Raw genomic sequence first — 17,397 nt, 5'->3', positions numbered from 1 at the left:
CTTTTCATTAGAGACACGGCTTATTCTCATGTATTTAAGCTGCACAGAAAATTAGCTACATGAGAAAGTGACCTGTGGTAAAGTCTTCATGGTAACTGCTTCCATTTATGGTATATTGCTTTCAGGTGACAAAACTTAAGAATTAACCAAATTAAGCTGCCAATTACCCTCAGTTTATCTGGGCAACCTCCCCTCGGCACAGGGCGAGGAGAAGGGTATGTTACGGACACGTCAGCAGGAAGACAGTTTTTCCCACACTTGGGGATTCTGCCTTTCAGTCTGTTGTGTCCTATGAAGTTTTATCAACACACAGTCATTCTTTTCTACTGGGGACCTTCACAGCTAAAGAGAGTCCAGCCTGCTGCCTTCCTTCCCTTCTGGAAGGGTGAGCTGCCCTTTGTCCCAAGCAGCCCTGTCCCCACCCAGCTGCCAAGCTACTGCCACTCACAGAAACTGTTCCCAGGCCCCTGCTTTTTATCTCTTAGGTCCCGCAAAGGCTGCTTTCTGCCAACCGCCTGCAAGGACCCCAGATAAAGCCAGGGCAGGTCACAGAACATGCTTCTAAATTAAACACCACTCCACACCTCCCACCTTCCCGGTCCCACGACTCAGACAAAACCAACAGGCTGGGACGGCCGGCTCGTTCTCAGCGTCTAGTTACTGCTCTGGGCCCGAGCTGGTTCCCCACTTTTCTCAGACTGTCGCCCTACAGTGGGGTCCTACGTTGTCTTACCATGATGTTGGAGGCCACAACCATAGGGTCATCGCACACAGACTCAATGAAAAACACCTGGAAGAAAGCAAAGAGGAAAGTTAGAAAACCACAAATGTGACACACACGAAGCGCGGACGCTGGTGTCACTGTGATGTCACCAACCTCATTTGAGGAGGAAGGACCCCATTTACGAACACCCAAACACATAAAAAGAACTACCTGCTCAACCCTGAGTCCTTTGCCCATCCCACACCCTGGTCTGGGTAACCGTCCCCCCGCTCCCAGAGCCCCCACAGGAAAGGCCCAATGTGTCCGCAGCAAAACAAGAGCAGCGGGAGGTAGAGAACCAGGCCCGGAGCAGAGACACAGGACTCGGCCCGTCCCCGAGCTGCCTTCCCTACTCCCGCATGCTCCAGAGCAAGTTTCGCTCACCTTGAAGTCATTTTCTTTGGCAAAATGAAGGATCATGTGCCTCCTCTCTCTGGTGGTATTGGTGGCATCGAACACCTGATGGGGAGACAGTAGGGCCGTGAAGAGAGGCCACGTTCGAGATGAACAGTAGGGTACTTAGAGCCAACGAACAACAGCTACACACAGGGGAGGGTGCACGTGGAAGGGACCCCTGGCTACCGCAGTGGCAGCCCCCACCCCGGGTCCACCCCTTCCCCCCGCCCCAGCACACAGGGGACGGGTGGGCACAGAGCACAGCACCAGCCGTGCCCCAGGTCCGCCCCTCGCTAACCACTCTCCTGGCCCCCCCAGCGCTGCTCTAGGCCGTCGCTCCCTTCAACTCTCAGGCCACAGGCACTCGTCCCTTTTCGAGGTGTCCCTGCGGCGGCTCTCGGCACTGCCCGGGGCAGTGCTTACGCTTCTGTCTCCCCAGGGCACCGTGTGCTATGGCCTCGGACACAGAGCTGGCACCCCGCCCCCAGACTTACTGCAATTTGGCCCCCTTCCTTCGTCAGGTAACTTTTGACGTCTCTCAGGGCAGCCAGAGCGCACTGCCTGCAACAGGCAGGAAGAGAAAGCACGCGTCACGCCAGCCCATCCGGCGGGGGAAGGCCCAGCAACCCGCCGCTCATCCCAGCGAGCAGAGTGAGGAAACCGCCAGGCTGGCCGGGGCTGCAGGGCCCAGTCCACTCGGGTCCACAGGCTCCCAGTCCAGCCCCGCAGACAGGCGGCTGCGGCTGCCCGTGGGAAATGAGGCTCATGCCCGGGCTGCGCCCCGAGATCTCACTGGGAGCTTTTACAGAGCTGACGCCCAGGTCCGGCCGATGGATTCTCACGGCTCTATGCAGGGCACGGCCCGCATCCGGATCTCCCCAGGCTCCCAGGTGACCCTACGACACTTGTCAGGGTTGAGCGCCATGGCACTTGGGTTTCACGACCACCCTGGGCTTACAAGAAAAATCCTCTCCAAATGGAAGCGGAAGGTTTTCCGCAAAAATGGCCTTGTTCACTCCCAACGAGACACTGCTGTTGATTTGTATCAACCAGCGGCCGAGTTAGACCCTCCGGGAGCAGAGGAGGCAGTGAGTTTCACAGAGGCGGTACCTCATCCTAACACACCCGGAGGTGGGGTCACATGTCATGGCCACAGCGGAGCCACGCCGCAGACCAGCTTCTTTCTCCGACAGAACCCAGCTTCGGGAAGCCAAGCAAACCCAAGCCCAGACCCCACGGCAGCTCGGGCCTTACTTGCGGACTTTCATGGCCTCCTCGTTGTCGGGGCGAAAGAAGCTGTAGGAGCTGTACTGTTTGACGGCCTCCCGGCGGTACTCCCCGACGTTGAACACTGTGGGGACAAAGGCGGGAACCCTTAGCTGACCCCCCAGGAAGGAGCCACCAACATCTGGGAGCTCTCTCTAAAAAAGGAAACCGAGCCTACACAGCTACACCAACCTGAATGAGGTTCTGCTGAGATACCGAGGCAGGAGAGCGGACCTCCACGCCCAGGGCTGCGAGCCCAGAAGGCAGCCCAGCTTCCCCCAGACCTGACGCTGCTTGGGGCCGCTCTACCTTCCCAGGGACTGGCTTCCACTGCCCCGTCTGCAGGTGCAGCGTCCTAAGGCTGTGTGGAGGGGCGGCTGCCACGGGTCCCGCGGAAACAGGGGCAGTGATTCCTGCGCACGATCCCCCAGGACAGCGCAGGGTCTCACGCGTGCCGTGGGGCCCAGATCTGCCATTCACCTACTGAGCCAGCAGCCTGCGCCCCAGGGAAGCATGGAGCATTTACGGGGCATTCACCATACAACACAACGCGCTGGGCACCGTGGGGGACAGTGGATGCAAAACCTAGTCCCCCACCTCACCACCTTTCCGGTGTAGTTGGGAAGACCAGGCCAAGAGTCATACAAAGGTAGCCGATGGTGTGGAACATTTGACGACAGTCAGTAGAAGAATGTCACAACTGAGTGCTAGAGTACTTAAAAGGGCACAGGGGCACCCGGGTGGCTCAGTCGCTTGAGCATCCGACTTCAGCTCAGGTCATGACCTTGCGGCTCATGAGTTCAAGCCCCACGTCAGGCTCACTGCCGTCAGCACAGAGCCTGCATCAGATCCTCGGGTCTCCCTCCGTCTCTCTGTACCTCCCCCGCAAACACTCTCTATCAAAAAATAAATTTTATAAAAAAGGGGAGGGCCCAGATCTCCACAGACCATGCGACCAGAGAAGGCTTTTTGAAGGTGGTGAGGGCTGAGCAGGTTGTGGGGCAGCAGGAACGACAGAGCAGGAAAAGAAAAGATCCCAATGCCAAGCGAGGATACGTATATAGTGTACCAAGTGACAAGGCCCAAAAGGGTGCCCCACGCTTATGGGCACAGGCCAGCCCAAGACTGGCCCTGCACGGCAGGTCCCAGAAGCTGGAGGCGGAAGGGACGTGGTTTTGGTCGCAGGGGTTGGTGAGCAAGAGTGAAAGGCTCCAGGTAACGACCTTGGCCTTGGCACACGACCTCACCTTTCGTGGGGACGCCGATCCAGTTGAGGTATCGAGTCAGCTTCTTTGAGATGTACGTCTTACCCCGGGCTGGGAGCCCCACCATGACGATCACGGTGGGGGAGTTGGTCAGCTTCGGCCCACAGGCTGGGGAGAGGACAGAGCGAGGTGTCAGCCACGAAGCAGTGTGTGCCCCACAGCGAACCTTCAAGAATTCCGCAGAAATGCCTTTTTTGCTCCCACCTCAAAGCCCTGGGCGTTTTACAGTCCAGCAACGCCTCGACCCTCTACTGGCCAGAGCCCCACCCGCCCCAGCCCAGTCACAAAGCTCCATCTTGCTTTCAGGTCACGTGTGGCAGGGGGACTGCCCCAACCCCAGATTCCCAACCTGATTCCTGAGGGCCCTAAACCCAGCCAGGAATCCCGCTACTAACCCCAAAGCAGAAAGCGTTATAAGGAAGGGATTCCCCAACACCAGTGCGGGTGAGGTTAACGGTAGGAGAAATGTTCCGATAATAAGACAAAACACCAGAGAGAGAGGTTTTCGCTGGATTTTAAGAAAGCAGCCCAAAGAACCCTGTTCTGGAGACTTAAGGTGCAGTGTTTCCTTGGCTGGTGTCTTATGCTTGAGACTCTAAGGAGACTCCAGCATCTGGTGACAAGAGTGGCAGGGGCTGCCCGTTGAGAGCACGAGACTGGCCGCCTGCTCCCTCCCGGGTCAGCAACACTGCCCAGTGCTCTCTGGGCGCCACAGGCAACCTCGCTCTCCTGGCCAGCTACGTGCCATTGCTTCCGGGCAGGCACTGGTCACCCCGATGAGGCAAAGCTCCTGGGACCACACCACAGATCTAGGCGGATGTCAGACATAGACAGGGGCTCTGTCTCTAAGCCAGCGAGTGCCAGATGGGGATAGGAGAGCCACCAGGCCACTGCCAGGCACAGGCTTCAAAGAGGACACCTTCCCTAAGCTGGACGCCCCAACACGGTCCCACACTCAGCCTTTGACCAAACTGAGATCGCATGCCCAAACACCCACCACGTTATTCCGGGATCTGCCCCCTGTGCCTGTGGGCTGGGGGCAGAGAGGAAGCAAACGGAACACAGAGGGGGCTGTTTCTTCATGTTCTAGACCATGCAGAGTGAGGAGGAAGAAGAAAGGCCATCAGGAGGCCAGGAGACATGTAGGAGCCACAAAAGCACTTGGCTGGGATTCTCCAGCTCCCAGTAGCTGGGAACAAACACGTTCCTAGAAGACAGGCATTTCCCTGCCCGGTGTGAGCACACAAGTGGAGCACAAAAGCGCCAGTGGACTTTCTTGAGTCCCAAGAAAAGTGATGGGCTTCTCGAAAACCGGCGGGGACAGAAGACAACGCCCTCCCGTGTGCATCGGGGCAGCCGCGGGTGACATATGAGAAGTCGTCTCACTTAGTCGCCTGGAAGCACCAACTCTACTAATCCTTCCCTCAAGCCACCGCTGGCTCCTGGTCTTATCTGATGTCCCCACCATGCCCCTGCTCCCAAGAGCGTCCAAACATGCAGGGACGGACGGACGCGCGCTCCCTCTCCCTCCCTCCCCTCAGCTGGGCACGTGCATGGAATACTTTCGATGGACTCACGCCAAGTGAGCGGAGACAGAGGATGACTGATTTGTCAAATCGGGGATTAGTTCTACTATCAAGGAACCACATGCGCAAATCTCTGGCAGGGGACGCTTTGAGAGGAAAATCCCATAAAGACATGGCAGAGTAAATATCGTAAGCCAAAAATTCAAGTTGAATCTCAAACCCAAATAAGTCATCACTCTTTTATTTGGCAAAGCAGAGGCCATTCTCCCTACTCCTTTGGCTCCTTGCACAAGATTTGGAGGAGCTGCACGCGGGCTGTGGCTGTCACTCCAACCAGGCGCTCCTGGGTCTCAGACAGAGCAGGGAAACCTCCTGACTAAGCCTCCTGAATCCTAACATGTTCTCCTTTCAAACTCACAGGCCATCTCAGGTGTCTTCATCTTATGACCACCTGCCCCTGCTTCAGTTCCCCCCAGACCCTCAGTCTCTTCTTCTCTGCGGATCTTGTTAACCCACAGAAGAGCGCCTCCTTCCACCTCCCACACCGTCTTCCCCGGAGCTCTGCTTTTTCCTCTTCGCCCCCCAACAAGCACAGGGATTAGGGAAGATAAGCGTGGAGTTTAACACAAAATCTTCCAAAAAGTTCTTGTGCGCTTCATTTCATCGTATACAAACATTTAGTATTTTAACCTATTTTCGACCTCCCCCCCCCACCCTGGCAAAGAGTTTTTATCCTCAGATGTGTTTAGACGTGAAACTTGGACGTCAACGTAAGCATGTTTAAGGGGTACACGTATGCTCACTATGTTGAAGGGCTAAAGAAGCAATTGCTTAAACACCGCGGGGTTAACAGACTATAAACATCTTGGCTGCAGTTTGGGGTGGGGCACGGGAGGGACGGAGCTCAAGCTAAAAGTGTCATCCAGAGTTAAGGCTGTCACTTGAGTAAAAGATCGCGGAAAACCACCACTTTCTGGGACGCCACCCTCAACTCTGTCATTCCATTTACTCATTCACTCAACAGACACAGGTGCTAGGTGCCCCGTGAGCACAGAGCACTATGTGGACACCGCCCCTGTGCTGGGAAGCATCTGGCCTGAGGTGGGGAAGAGACAATGTACGAGCTAACAGACGCACAGAGTCATTTCGGAGCGGGATAAATGCTGTGATGAAAGCAGAGGGCTGACGCTGGGACTAGGGGTCCACGGGGGTCTGTTTGAATCGGGGAGCCAGAGTCCGTGTCCCTGAGCAGCACCTGAGCTAAGGCCTGATCGTCCACAGCCAGCCCCACCGACTTACCAGTACGTAACGCACACTGGCCACGTGTGTGTTCCCCGTGTGTATGTGGACACAGGAAAGCAGATGATAACCAGGGGGCCGGCTGGTAAGGGGAGTGAGCCACAGCCTCTGGCGACAGGCCAGGGTCTGTCGTCCTGGACAGAGCAGGCTGCATTCTAGGGTTCCTATGCCAGCCCCACTCCCCAGACGAAATGACTCACCTCCCTGATAACGTGTAACGCGCGGACACAGGCAGGAACGCCACAGCTCGCCCACCACACTGACACCCACAACCCATGCTCAGGAAATAAACTGTTAGAAGACGCTGCTGGCTCTCTCACACCTCCTGCAAGCTTTCTTCTATCCAAAGGCACTCGAAAATGACAACTTCAAAAGATGCCACGTCACTGGCATTCTTTTTCGGCAAGCAGGTGATCCCGCTTCAATGCTAAGTTCCAGGGAAACAAATGAAAGGGCTGTTTAGGACAGACGGATGGCCAGCTGCAGGTGCAGACAGGGTCAGTTCCCCGATGCAAGGCAAACCCAATGCTGCACAGAAAGACCTGTTGTGACCCCGCCATCACACCGGGCCACCTCCGAAGGGCCCTCTGGGAAACAGACTTCATGGACTTGGCCCCGGGATAACAGAACGCAGGCCCAGAAAGTTCTGTCCCATACCATGCTCATTCACTACCTCCCATGCACACTTCAACTCCTGCCTAACTGACCTGTGTCCAACGAACAGCCCTCCTAACCTGACGCGGTCTCTGCCGGCAACAGGGAGGGGCTGGACATTTTAGAGAAACATTTGACAGCCTTGAGAGGCAGGAGATAGCACAGATAGCATAGCGGCTGGGAGAGCGGAGCCGGGAGTCAAATAAATAGTGTTGGAAGTGCCAGGGCCCCACCCCTTCCTCGGACCTTGGCGTCTTAGTTTCCTGGCCTGTAAAACGGAGGGATGCTTCATAAAGGTTCTTGGGAGGATTCACGACCGGGCGACGCGCGTGAACTGCTTCCTAGAGCAGCCTCCATCGGTATCAGCCGTGACGGTTTCCATCATACCAGATGTGAGGAAGCTAAGAGCTACAAGCGAAGACAGGTCCCGCTGCACAAGTCATGAGGCACGGAACTGGGGCTCACCTGGGTCTCTCTCACCTGAAATTCTTCACATGCCCTTTCCTAAACTAAACTGATGGTTCTCAACCAGTGGCAGAACCGAAAAAGCTTTTAAACGATGCAGGATCCCCGGACCCCGCCTACAGGACTTCTAACCTGGCTTGGGCTACCAGTAGGGATTTTCCTTTTCTTATTTTCCCCCCAAATCCGCCCCCCCGCCCCCCCCCCCCCCCCCCCCCCCCCCCGCCAAATGATTGTCAAGTGCAGCTAGGGCTGGGAATCACTGCTGTAAGCTGTAGTGGCCAGCCGAGGATAAGGTAGGGGTTTCTGGGGAACGTCCCCCTTACCTTAAGTTCGAATACCATCAGTGGCTTTAAGCCCCTATTGAGATAAAGTCTATCCGTAGACAGTATGTAACATATCAGACTGTAACAACAGGTTCCCGGTGGATAAGTAACTGGCCCAAATAAGTAAGGACTTCCACCCAGGCCCCCCCCCCCACTTTTAGTGATGGTAAACAAATAGCATAGCTAGCCAGTCAATAATCTAACTCCTTGTCGATGACTTCCTTGTCAGTAAATCCTGTTACCGGTTTGCATTTGAGGGAAACGGCAGGTTTTGTAAGACGCATTTACCACCCTGTGCACATTGCAACAGGGCACCCAACTGATGTGCTTTAGCGCCAGAAAGACAGTCAAACTAACCAACCCAGAGCCTTCCATTGTCGCTCTCCTGTCCTCTGTACATGAATGGCAATGTTCACCACGCCATCTTTTCATGAACAAACCTCAGAGGAACCTGCTGTCGACTCTCATCTAAGACACCACTTACAAAGATGGTAACAGGTTCAGAAGGAAGAAAATCCACCCAAGTTTCCAAATACCACTACAGAAGGGGAGGAGGCTGATGGGGGAGGGGGACGGTATCAGGAAAGATGCAACAAGAAGAGATAGCCTCTCTTCCCCATTCTGATGAGACACAAATGTGACTATATAACCCGAGAAAGACAGCACAACTGGAAATAAGGTCATGTAATAAATACCCAGGGTGCAGGCACTCTTGTAAGGAAGAATGTGTCTGAGACTACACCCCAGAGCCACACACGGGGATTCCAGCAGTGGGCGGGGACAAGGGACTAAGAGACTTAATCCATCAGCTTTAGCACCCACCCCCCCTTGCACACACCAGGGATATTAGGCAAATCTCTTATGTGCGTGTGAGACGTGCAGACAGATGGAGGCTAATGGATGGGTCTCGGGAGCCTGGAAGGAGGCATCATCGCACACTCTCATCTCTGCAACTGACACGACAGATCAAACGCCAGCCAATCTCAGTGCCGTCCACACCCAACCTCAAGCCCCCACCCTGAACCTCAGGGGACAGACAAGTGTGTGCACATGTGAGCACCCATAACTACAAACACCCGTACTTAGGTAGAGAGAACCAAACTAGATTTGTATGACCAACTACAGTTTACAAAGTGCTTCATAAATACTGGTTGTATTCAAAGTCAAAAAGGGCGGGGTCATCTCTGTGTCTTGCCGTGGCCACATCTCCCTCATGATTTACGGCACTGCATTCCCCAGCACCAACAGGGGGTCGCCGTGGTCAGCCCATGTGCAGCAAGCTGTTTAAGAGTGTATCAGAGAGGGCTGGGAGCAAGAAACAGACTGCAAAGCCCCCGCCCGGGGCCACCTTGCAAAGAAACCAGGTCTCCTTCAGGCTACTGTGGCCCCCAGAACCCTCAGGTCCGGCAGAGAGGGGGCAAGGTGGTGGAGGAGCGAGCGGCCCCCAGTGTCGGGAGCACCTTGCTTGGTCTCTGACACAGGATGACCTAGGAGCACCCCAGAGCCCGCTTTCTCCGGGTCCTACCTGGGGGTGGGGGGAGGGTTGGTGATTCAGACCTGGGCAAAGCCTGAGGTGGCAAGCTGTCACCATGGCCTTGGTGATCATCCCCCAGAAAACGTGGCAGCAGCGAGGGCCAACAAGCTGCCTGGCACTCAGGAGCCACCGCTGCCTAGAAGCCACCTCGAGGACTTGTTCACAGGATCCCATGTTTACCAATCAGGCAACCTGACCCTGCCTGAAGCAAAATGCCCGCCACTCCACTGCCCCTGTCCACCTGGCAGGCGCCTGGCGGGGAGGTGTGGGGGGTTACGTGGAGAGTGGGTGTCACCTTCTAACCGCAGGGACCACCCTTTCACTAGGTGGCTCTCTCCGTGGCTAGGGACGGGGCCCAAGGTAGAAGGCAAACCTTTCCAAAGCATTTATGGCCGATGACAGAGCAGGAAGGTGGACTGCCAGCAAATTCCAAGTACGGTGGATTTTGTGAGCGCGAGTGTGCGCGCGGGTAGGAAACGCTGCCAAGTGTGTGGTCACTGATCCCCGGACCCTCCCCAAACCCAGGAGCGCAGGCTTGGTGCCAGGCAGCTCTCTTGTCGCCCCTGGAGCGGGAGCTGGGCGGGGGGGGGGGGGGGGGGGGGGGGGGGGGGGGGGGGCAGGCCGGGAGGGGTGGGGGAGGAAGGAGAGAGAAAATATACTGAAGGAAAAGGAGAGAGCGAGGAGACAGAGGGGAAAGAGGGAGCAGAGAGAAATATAAAGAGAGTGGGTATTAAAAACAGGCCGAAGACAGAAGCAGGAGATTTAAGTACAGAGAAGAAAAAGAAATATAGAAAGCGGGAGAGAGGGGCGACGGAGATCGAGGTGGAGAGGAGGGAGGAAGGCAGAGAGCAGGGGAGGGAGCGACCGGCAGAGGGGGTGGGGAGCGACCGCCGCGACTCTCGGCCGGACTCGGCCCGGCAGACGCCCGGGAGAGCGGTTCCGGCCGCGGGACGCGCGGCCGTCCGTCGCCAAGCGTCACCGAAGCCGAGGCTTCCCGCCGTGTCCCGCGCGTCCCGCCCCCGGCGGAGGGAGCGGAGGCCGGGGCGCGCTCGGAGTTGCCGAGTTGCCTCTGCGCTCCGGGCGCCGGCCGAGCGGGGCACCGCGGGGCGGGCGGCCCGGGCCACAGCGCCCCCGACGCCGGCCGGGGGAGGCGCAGCGCCCGCGCCCCGGCCCGCGCCGTCCCCGCCCCGCGGCGAAGGCAAGGGGACCCGCCCGCCCGCGGGGAGGAGCGGGGAGCGCCCGGCCCCGGCCCGCGGGGCCCGCCGTGGAGGGCGGCGCCCGGCCCGGCACCAGCGCGCGGGAGCAGCGGAGCCGGCACCACGGCGGGCCCCGCCGGCGCCCGCCACACAATGGCCCGGCTCTCCGCGCGGCGCGCCGCTCCCCTGCAGCCCGGCCCCCGCGCGAATCTGCACTCACATCTGGGCAGCGAGGGGCGGTGGTCGACGGGGATCCAGATCTTCTGCACTCGGCTCTGAGTCAGCTCCAAGGGCATCTTCACAGCCTAGACTCGGCGGCCGTCCGCCCCCCACCCCCGCGAAGAATTCAGACTTGGGGAGGAGAGCAGCCGGTCGACCCCCGAAACAAAGGGGAAGAGGGGGTGCGTGCGCGGGAGCGCGGCGCGGGAGCTCTCCCGTGCGCTGCTTTTTGGAAACGTGCTTTGTGCTAAATCACGAACGATCGCTCGGGGCGTGAGGCTCCACGAGCGCGGCGAGGGAGGCAGGCGGCTAGGGCTGCACCCGCAGCCGCCGCAGGGCCGGGTTCGTCTACTCGGGAAGCCCTCGGGATGCTCGGAGCGCAGTGACAGCCGCGGTCCCCCTGCGCCAGCTCGAGTCGGACGCCCTCCCCACCCGCTCGCCTCGTCTCCAGCTCTGCTAGGATGCCTCGCGCAGCGCCGGGGCTTTTAAGTCGAGCCCACAGTGAGCCACACGTCAGCCTTGGGGCGGAGACGCATTCTCCGGGTTCCAGCCCTCTTTCACGTCGGGGGGGTGGGGGGAGGGCGACGCGGGGCGGGGTGGGCAAGCCTGGAGGCGGCCTGCTGGCGCCCCCTGCAGGTAGGCACCAGCAGCGCGCCCTGCTCCTACAATCCCTCTGATGACGCCCTGAACTCGGCGGCGGCTAAAAAGTCGCACTCCCTAAGCCTCCTCCTACGTCCCCTAAAAAACCACGAGCACAGCTTCCCAGAATAACCACCTCAGCTGTGATGAGAGGAAAGGAGCGGAGCCGTCCAGTGTGGTCCGTGGACCCCCGTAGCCGAATCCCTTTGGATGCTGGTAAAAATGCGTTCTACTGGCCCGGCCTCTCTGGGAGTGGGACCCCAATACACTACATTCTTAACACACACTGCAGGTTAGGCGTAGTCAAGATGATGACCCAGGCTTAGGGCCACAGGCCGGAGAGAGGTTAGGGGCGTCGGGGGTGGGGGAATCTCTGCTACCTCGGGGGGGTGGGGAGGATGCCCTATGGGGCATAGGTCTCTGAGTCACGCCTTGCCAAAACTGCTCCCGGGTACCTGTGAGTCTCACCCACCTACGACCCCTGCCACCTGCGGGGAGGGGACTCCCCCTGGTCCTTCGTCCTCACCCCATCCACTTTCTTAAATCCCTTAGAAACCCTGGCTTGTGCTGAACATTGCTCCCCCAACACCCAGCCCTGGGACCTGGAACCTCGGGTCCACCCCGCCCCCCGCCCTCCGCCCTCGCTGCTGAGAGGCCCGAGGGGGCTGGGCATCAGGAAGGGACACGAAAGCCCCAGAGGACCAGACGGAGCAGGACAGAGGCACCTTGGTTTCCACCGTCACCATTCATAACATTTTCAATATACTCTAATCTCTGAGCAGAAAAGTCAAGCTAGAGCCTATTCCGACCTGAATTCATTACCTGACCATAAGCCCCGGAATAACTATCGGGAGGTGGCACTTTGTGCAAACCCCTAAAATTCACGACATTTCTCTGGTCCAGCTTGCAACTCTTCCTCGCCATTTTTTTTTTTTTTTTTTTTTTTTGGGTCTATGTGTGTTTTCTGCTTCCACGGTCTTCGGAGTTTTGCATCAGCTCGTGACGTGGGGCAGTCGTGTAGTCAGGCCAGTGGCCACCCTGTGAAGATCCGGGGTGCTTTAGGGGGGACTTACGCCACCCACATGGTGGCATCACATGCATGTGAGTTTAGTGCACGACACAGCAGCACAGAAGCGCTGCCTGCCTTGCAGAGTGCATACCTCACTGTGAGATCGTGCTGTGATTGGAAGGAGGAAGGCGGCGCTCCCTGAAATCCACACTGCAACAGAACAGTCTGCGCAGAGGCTGCCACACGTCGCTCACGTCCCGCATGGCTCGGCTGGACCGCGCCCGCTCCCTGGCGGCAGGCACAGCTGCTCCCGCCCCGCCCGCCAGCCCGCCCCGCCCCGCCCCTCCAGGGCCTCCACCCCTCCCTTCCCAGCACCCCAGGCCGCGCAGGGGCCGGGAGCGCCGAGCGTCGCCCACCGCGCGGGTGTCCCAGACCCCCACCAAGCCAGGCACCCCGCCAAGCCAGGGCCTCCCACCTTCTCCGCACCCCAGCCGGTCCAGCGGCCGCGAGTGCCAGACGCAGCCCGCCGCGCGTGCACACCCCCTTCCCCCGCGTCCCGACTGTGTTGCTGGCAACACCCCCCACACCCCCTCCACCACCACCCCCCCCCCGCCGCTGCCCCAACCCTCTCCGGAGTCCCTGCTCTCCCTCCCTCCGACAGCTTTGCTGACTGACTGGTTTCGGCGCTTGGGCAGCTGTTCAGAAACCCGAGTGCATTGCATTGGACTTGTTTTTCTGCAGTGGGAGCAAATGCCAGAGATGACACCCTATAACGCCCCAGGGAGAGTCCCACTCCACTCCTGAAACAAGAGTGGGCTGATCCAAAGAGAAAAACAGCTGCAGGCTAGCGCCCGGGCCCTCAGGAAAGTTGCTGGCCGGGGCTCGCTGGGGTCAGGGAGGGGAGCCGCCGTGTGTGCATGTGAGAGTGGCTTGCACACTTGCACGCCTGCCTCTCCGGGAAGAATGAGTGTCCTTGCGTGCCTGCTACTTTCCCATCGGATGCTTTGCACACACAGGCAGGGCAGGGGACAAGGTGGCACTCTGTCAACCTGTAAGCTGGCAAACAGCTGTGGGTTTCAGCTCAGGGAGAGTGGGGTCCTCGATAGCGGAGGCACATCCCTAATGACCTGACCTAGAAAATGTGTCTGGCAGAGTCCGGTTCTGAGGGCACCAGGCAGACGAAGTTCCCTGGGGATCACTGGCCACCAGACTGCTCACTCTCCCTGCCTGTGTGTCCAGAATGCCTCGGGCTTGTGTGTCCCGTGGTGCAGACCAAAGACTTAAATTCTTCCTCATCACCTGCTGCACCTGATGAGGGGGCAGGCAAAGGGAAGTTCACTTAACCCGGCTAGGCTTCTGACATCTAAGTGCACACAAAGTGGGAAAACCTGGGGTTCAAGGAGGAATTCACACTTGAACATAAAGCAAGGGCTAGGGTTCAGCTAGAACTGGTAAGGGCATTTGCAGCCTTGCTCAGGTGCATTAGGGTGGCATCCTTATGTGTTACCCTAATGTACTTGAGGACAAAATTGCTTCACTGCAAAACCGTTTATAAACAACCCCACTGCACCCGAATTCCAAGAAGGTACTAGTTCAGAGTTGAGACATCCTCCTAACTTTTCCCCTAGTTCTGCTAATGGCTCCAGCCTCAACCAACTTCCCCTGTTACTAGTCTGGTGATCATGCACACACTCCTTCAGAAAAGGCTGTTGAGGATACAAAAATTTCTCTATGTGTTACAAACAGGACAGCTCCAGGTACAAGGGGAGATTCCATGGTCCTAGACACAATTAAGGCAAGACGGCACCTTCCAGACTAGTCAGCCCCTTGTTTTGAGTAAAGGGAAGTTTAGAGATTAGAGGGCTTAAGGAACTCGCTCAAAGGTCCGAACCACCAGTTGGGAACTCTTCTCCCCCTCACTTGGCGCAGGCATGGGATAGTTCCCCGGAGGGCTTGTGATGGGCACGTGTGATGATTTTCTCCACCACATTCTCTTCCCTCTGTTGGCCAATGTCATCCACCCCTGACCCCCGCTCCCTGATGCTGCTAAACAGCCAGAAGCAACCCCACTTCGAAGATCTTGAGCCGGCTAGCCAGACTGAAACCTTTAAACCGTGCTATACGTATCCACCCCCTCCCCAGTGAGAGAATGAGAGAACAAGCCGTGGCAGGCTGGGAGCCATCAGAAGTTGTTAATTAGACACGAAGTGTCGTCATTTGCTCCTTTAACAATCCCATGTCTGGGACAGTGAAGTGAGACACCAAATAAAACATTGGAATAAACCCTTACCTCACCATCCATCCAATAACAAGAGAGAGGGTGATTTTTTTTTCACGTTTGTCACTCATACGTGAACATACATGGACGGGAACGGAGACACCAATGCCCACACGATGCTGCATCGGTGGGTCGAAAACCCAATTCAGGGGCACCTGGGTGGCTCAGTCGGTTGAACGTCCGACTTCAGCTCAGGTCATGATGCCACAGTTTGTGGGTTCAAGCCCCATGTCGGGCTCTGTGCTGACAGCTCAGAGCCTAGAGCCTGCTTCAGATTCTGTGTCTCCCTCTCTCTCTGCCCCTCCCCCACTCATGCTCGTGTGCTCTCTCTCTCTCTCGCTCACTCAAAAATAAAAATAAACACTCAAAAAAATTTTTTAAGTCTTACTTTATGACTTCAAAATAGTTGTGCTTTTTAAAAGCCAGATATTCTGCAACCTAGTTAACAGTATTGTACCAACGTTAATTTCCTGGTTTGGGTATTTCACTAGGTCACAGAAGATGTCGCCAATAAAGGAAGCTGGGTGAAAGGTTTGTGGGACTCTGTGAACTATTTTGTAATTCCTTATATTTCAAAATAAAGAGTTAAAAAAATGTAAAATCAGTGACAGTTCAGTTCCCTCAAATTCTGAAAAAAGCAAAAAATGCCCAGATTGTGTAGCTCCAGGCATCGAGGGAGAAGAGAACTGGCAGAAAGGGAGTCAAGAACTCTGTGGCAGTTTGCACGCGGTCCTAACATCTTTGCTTCTTGCAAATGACACACATGTGCACACAGAAATCTGCATGAATCCTGCACCCGTGGAAAAAATGGAATCAGGCTCAAGCTGTGCTTTAATTTAGGGGGAAATGATTCTATTTCTGGGCTTTGGAGAGATCCTTAGGAGAATATCCACGGGTCTGTAGTCTCTGTCTTTCTTAAAACAAAAGAAGGGAAGGACAGTCACGCAAAGGTCTGTTGAGGGCGCCAAGAGGTCCACCCTGACCCTGGCTTTCCCTGGGGGAAAAGCAGCACAAAAACAGGCGAGTACTTGAGAAGGTCGCTGCCCGTCTTGGGGTGCCCAGCATTTATCAGACACTCACAGCGGTGACAGTGTGCCAGATGCTCCAAGAGCAGGCTGCACTGGGATCTCAATGATCTTGGGTCCAGCCAGGCAAGAGGAGTGGGTGGGCACAGAGCTGTCATCATGGTGTTCTGTGCCCGGCGTCACAATGAGTATTGCAGAGAAAAAGCTCCCACGCCCAAGAGCTTGTAACTTTTAAGACCAGAGCGGGGAATATACATGTAGTAGAATAAAAGCAGGGAGCGAAGAGAGAGGTGGTAGGTGAGAGCCAGCCATGGGTAGGTCCGTCTACGACAGTGAGAGAAGTCTGCACCTAATGGGGACACGTTAACTGGCAATTTCATGTTCGTCTCGGGGTTCTTCAGCTTTTCTCCGAGTTCAAGAGGACACACGAAACAAAATCGACAGCTCTCATTTCTTCCTACACGCCACAAGTATTCACGGACAGCCGCTGCCCCACGGAGTCTGAGGACAAGTAAGATGCGGTCCTTGTCAGAACTATGATTTCACTTCTGGACGTCGCAGGGCCCCCACAGCGTGCGCACACGCACACACACGCTCACTCATTCCTACCTTTTTTGCCTTACAGTTTCTGAACCTGAGGTTCAGAAGTATTAAATTACTCGCCTGTGATCACACGGCTAATGAGCCGAGGAATAAAAAAACATGATCATCGACTAGCCTGGTATTCTTTCAACTTTCTCCCAACTCAATCACCTTCCAAGTGAGATTTCCTTCCCAGTAACGATGCCCGCGGTGAAATCTTGAACCTGAGTGGCTTTGACGACGGTCTCAAAATTACTTCGTATTTGGCTATGATGTGGAAATAAGACGAAGAATCATCAAACAATGCCAGCCCCCCCCCCACCCTGGCCAAGAGTCACACACCTTTGTATTTCCGCAGGCACCCCACCTTTCCATGTAGGATAGGCTTGTGGCCGCCAGCACAGGAGAGTACAATTAGAAAGAAATGACAGTTTTGTGAAATAAAACTGCATCGGCCTTAAAAAAAATAAAAAAGAGGCAGAGGAGACCTTGGGGTGCTTGTGTACTTCTCCAAGGTTTTAAGAGGTCCTAATTTAGTAAAGGGAAAGAAGAAATACTCCTACATCTACATTATTCAAATTATTAGAGAAATCCCAAATTTCTATTGTTAATAATACATTTTTTAATGTTTATTTATTTTTGAGAGAGGGAGACAGAGTGTGAGTGGGGGAGGGACAGAGAGAGAGGGAGACACAGAATCCGAAGCAGGTTCCAGGCTCCGAGCTGTCAGCGCAGAGCCCGATGCTGGGCTCGAACCCACAGACCATGAGATCATGACCTGAACCGAAGTTGGACGCTTAACCGACAGAGCCACACAGGCGCCCCAATAATACATTTTTTAAATGTTTATTTATTTTTGAGAGAGAGAGAGAGAGAGAGAGAGACAGCACAAGCAGAGGAGGGGCAGAGAGAGAGGGAGAGAGAGAATCCCAAGCAGGCTCCGCATTGTCAGCGCAGA

At 56.2% G+C, this 17,397-nt stretch overlaps 1 protein-coding gene across 6 annotated transcripts in view; it reads right to left on the bottom strand.

Annotated features, from left to right (window-relative positions):
* Positions 1-17,397, bottom strand: part of PFKFB3 (6-phosphofructo-2-kinase/fructose-2,6-biphosphatase 3) — a 75,981-nt gene that overhangs the window by 15,842 nt on the left and 42,742 nt on the right. For 3 of the 6 annotated variants that reach the window (XM_043563139.1, XM_043563138.1, XM_043563137.1), the window contains exons 1-6: positions 10,908-11,370; positions 3,673-3,798; positions 2,414-2,510; positions 1,654-1,720; positions 1,148-1,222; positions 734-790 (exon numbers count right to left, since the gene is read on the bottom strand). In XM_043563139.1, the coding sequence (XP_043419074.1) occupies positions 734-790; positions 1,148-1,222; positions 1,654-1,720; positions 2,414-2,510; positions 3,673-3,798; positions 10,908-10,983 (498 nt within the window). In that variant the 5' untranslated portion in view covers positions 10,984-11,370. Of the gene's footprint in view, positions 1-733; positions 791-1,147; positions 1,223-1,653; positions 1,721-2,413; positions 2,511-3,672; positions 3,799-10,907; positions 11,371-17,397 lie in introns of those variants that run through there. The other 3 variants (XM_043563141.1, XM_043563142.1, XM_043563140.1) reach the window with 1 other exon arrangement.

Source organism: Prionailurus bengalensis, chromosome B4 (assembly GCF_016509475.1).
Source record: "Prionailurus bengalensis isolate Pbe53 chromosome B4, Fcat_Pben_1.1_paternal_pri, whole genome shotgun sequence".
Classification (NCBI taxonomy): Eukaryota; Metazoa; Chordata; class Mammalia; order Carnivora; family Felidae; genus Prionailurus; species Prionailurus bengalensis.
The sequence above is the reverse complement of the archived record's forward strand: the minus strand, read 5'-3'. Positions and strand labels throughout refer to the sequence as shown.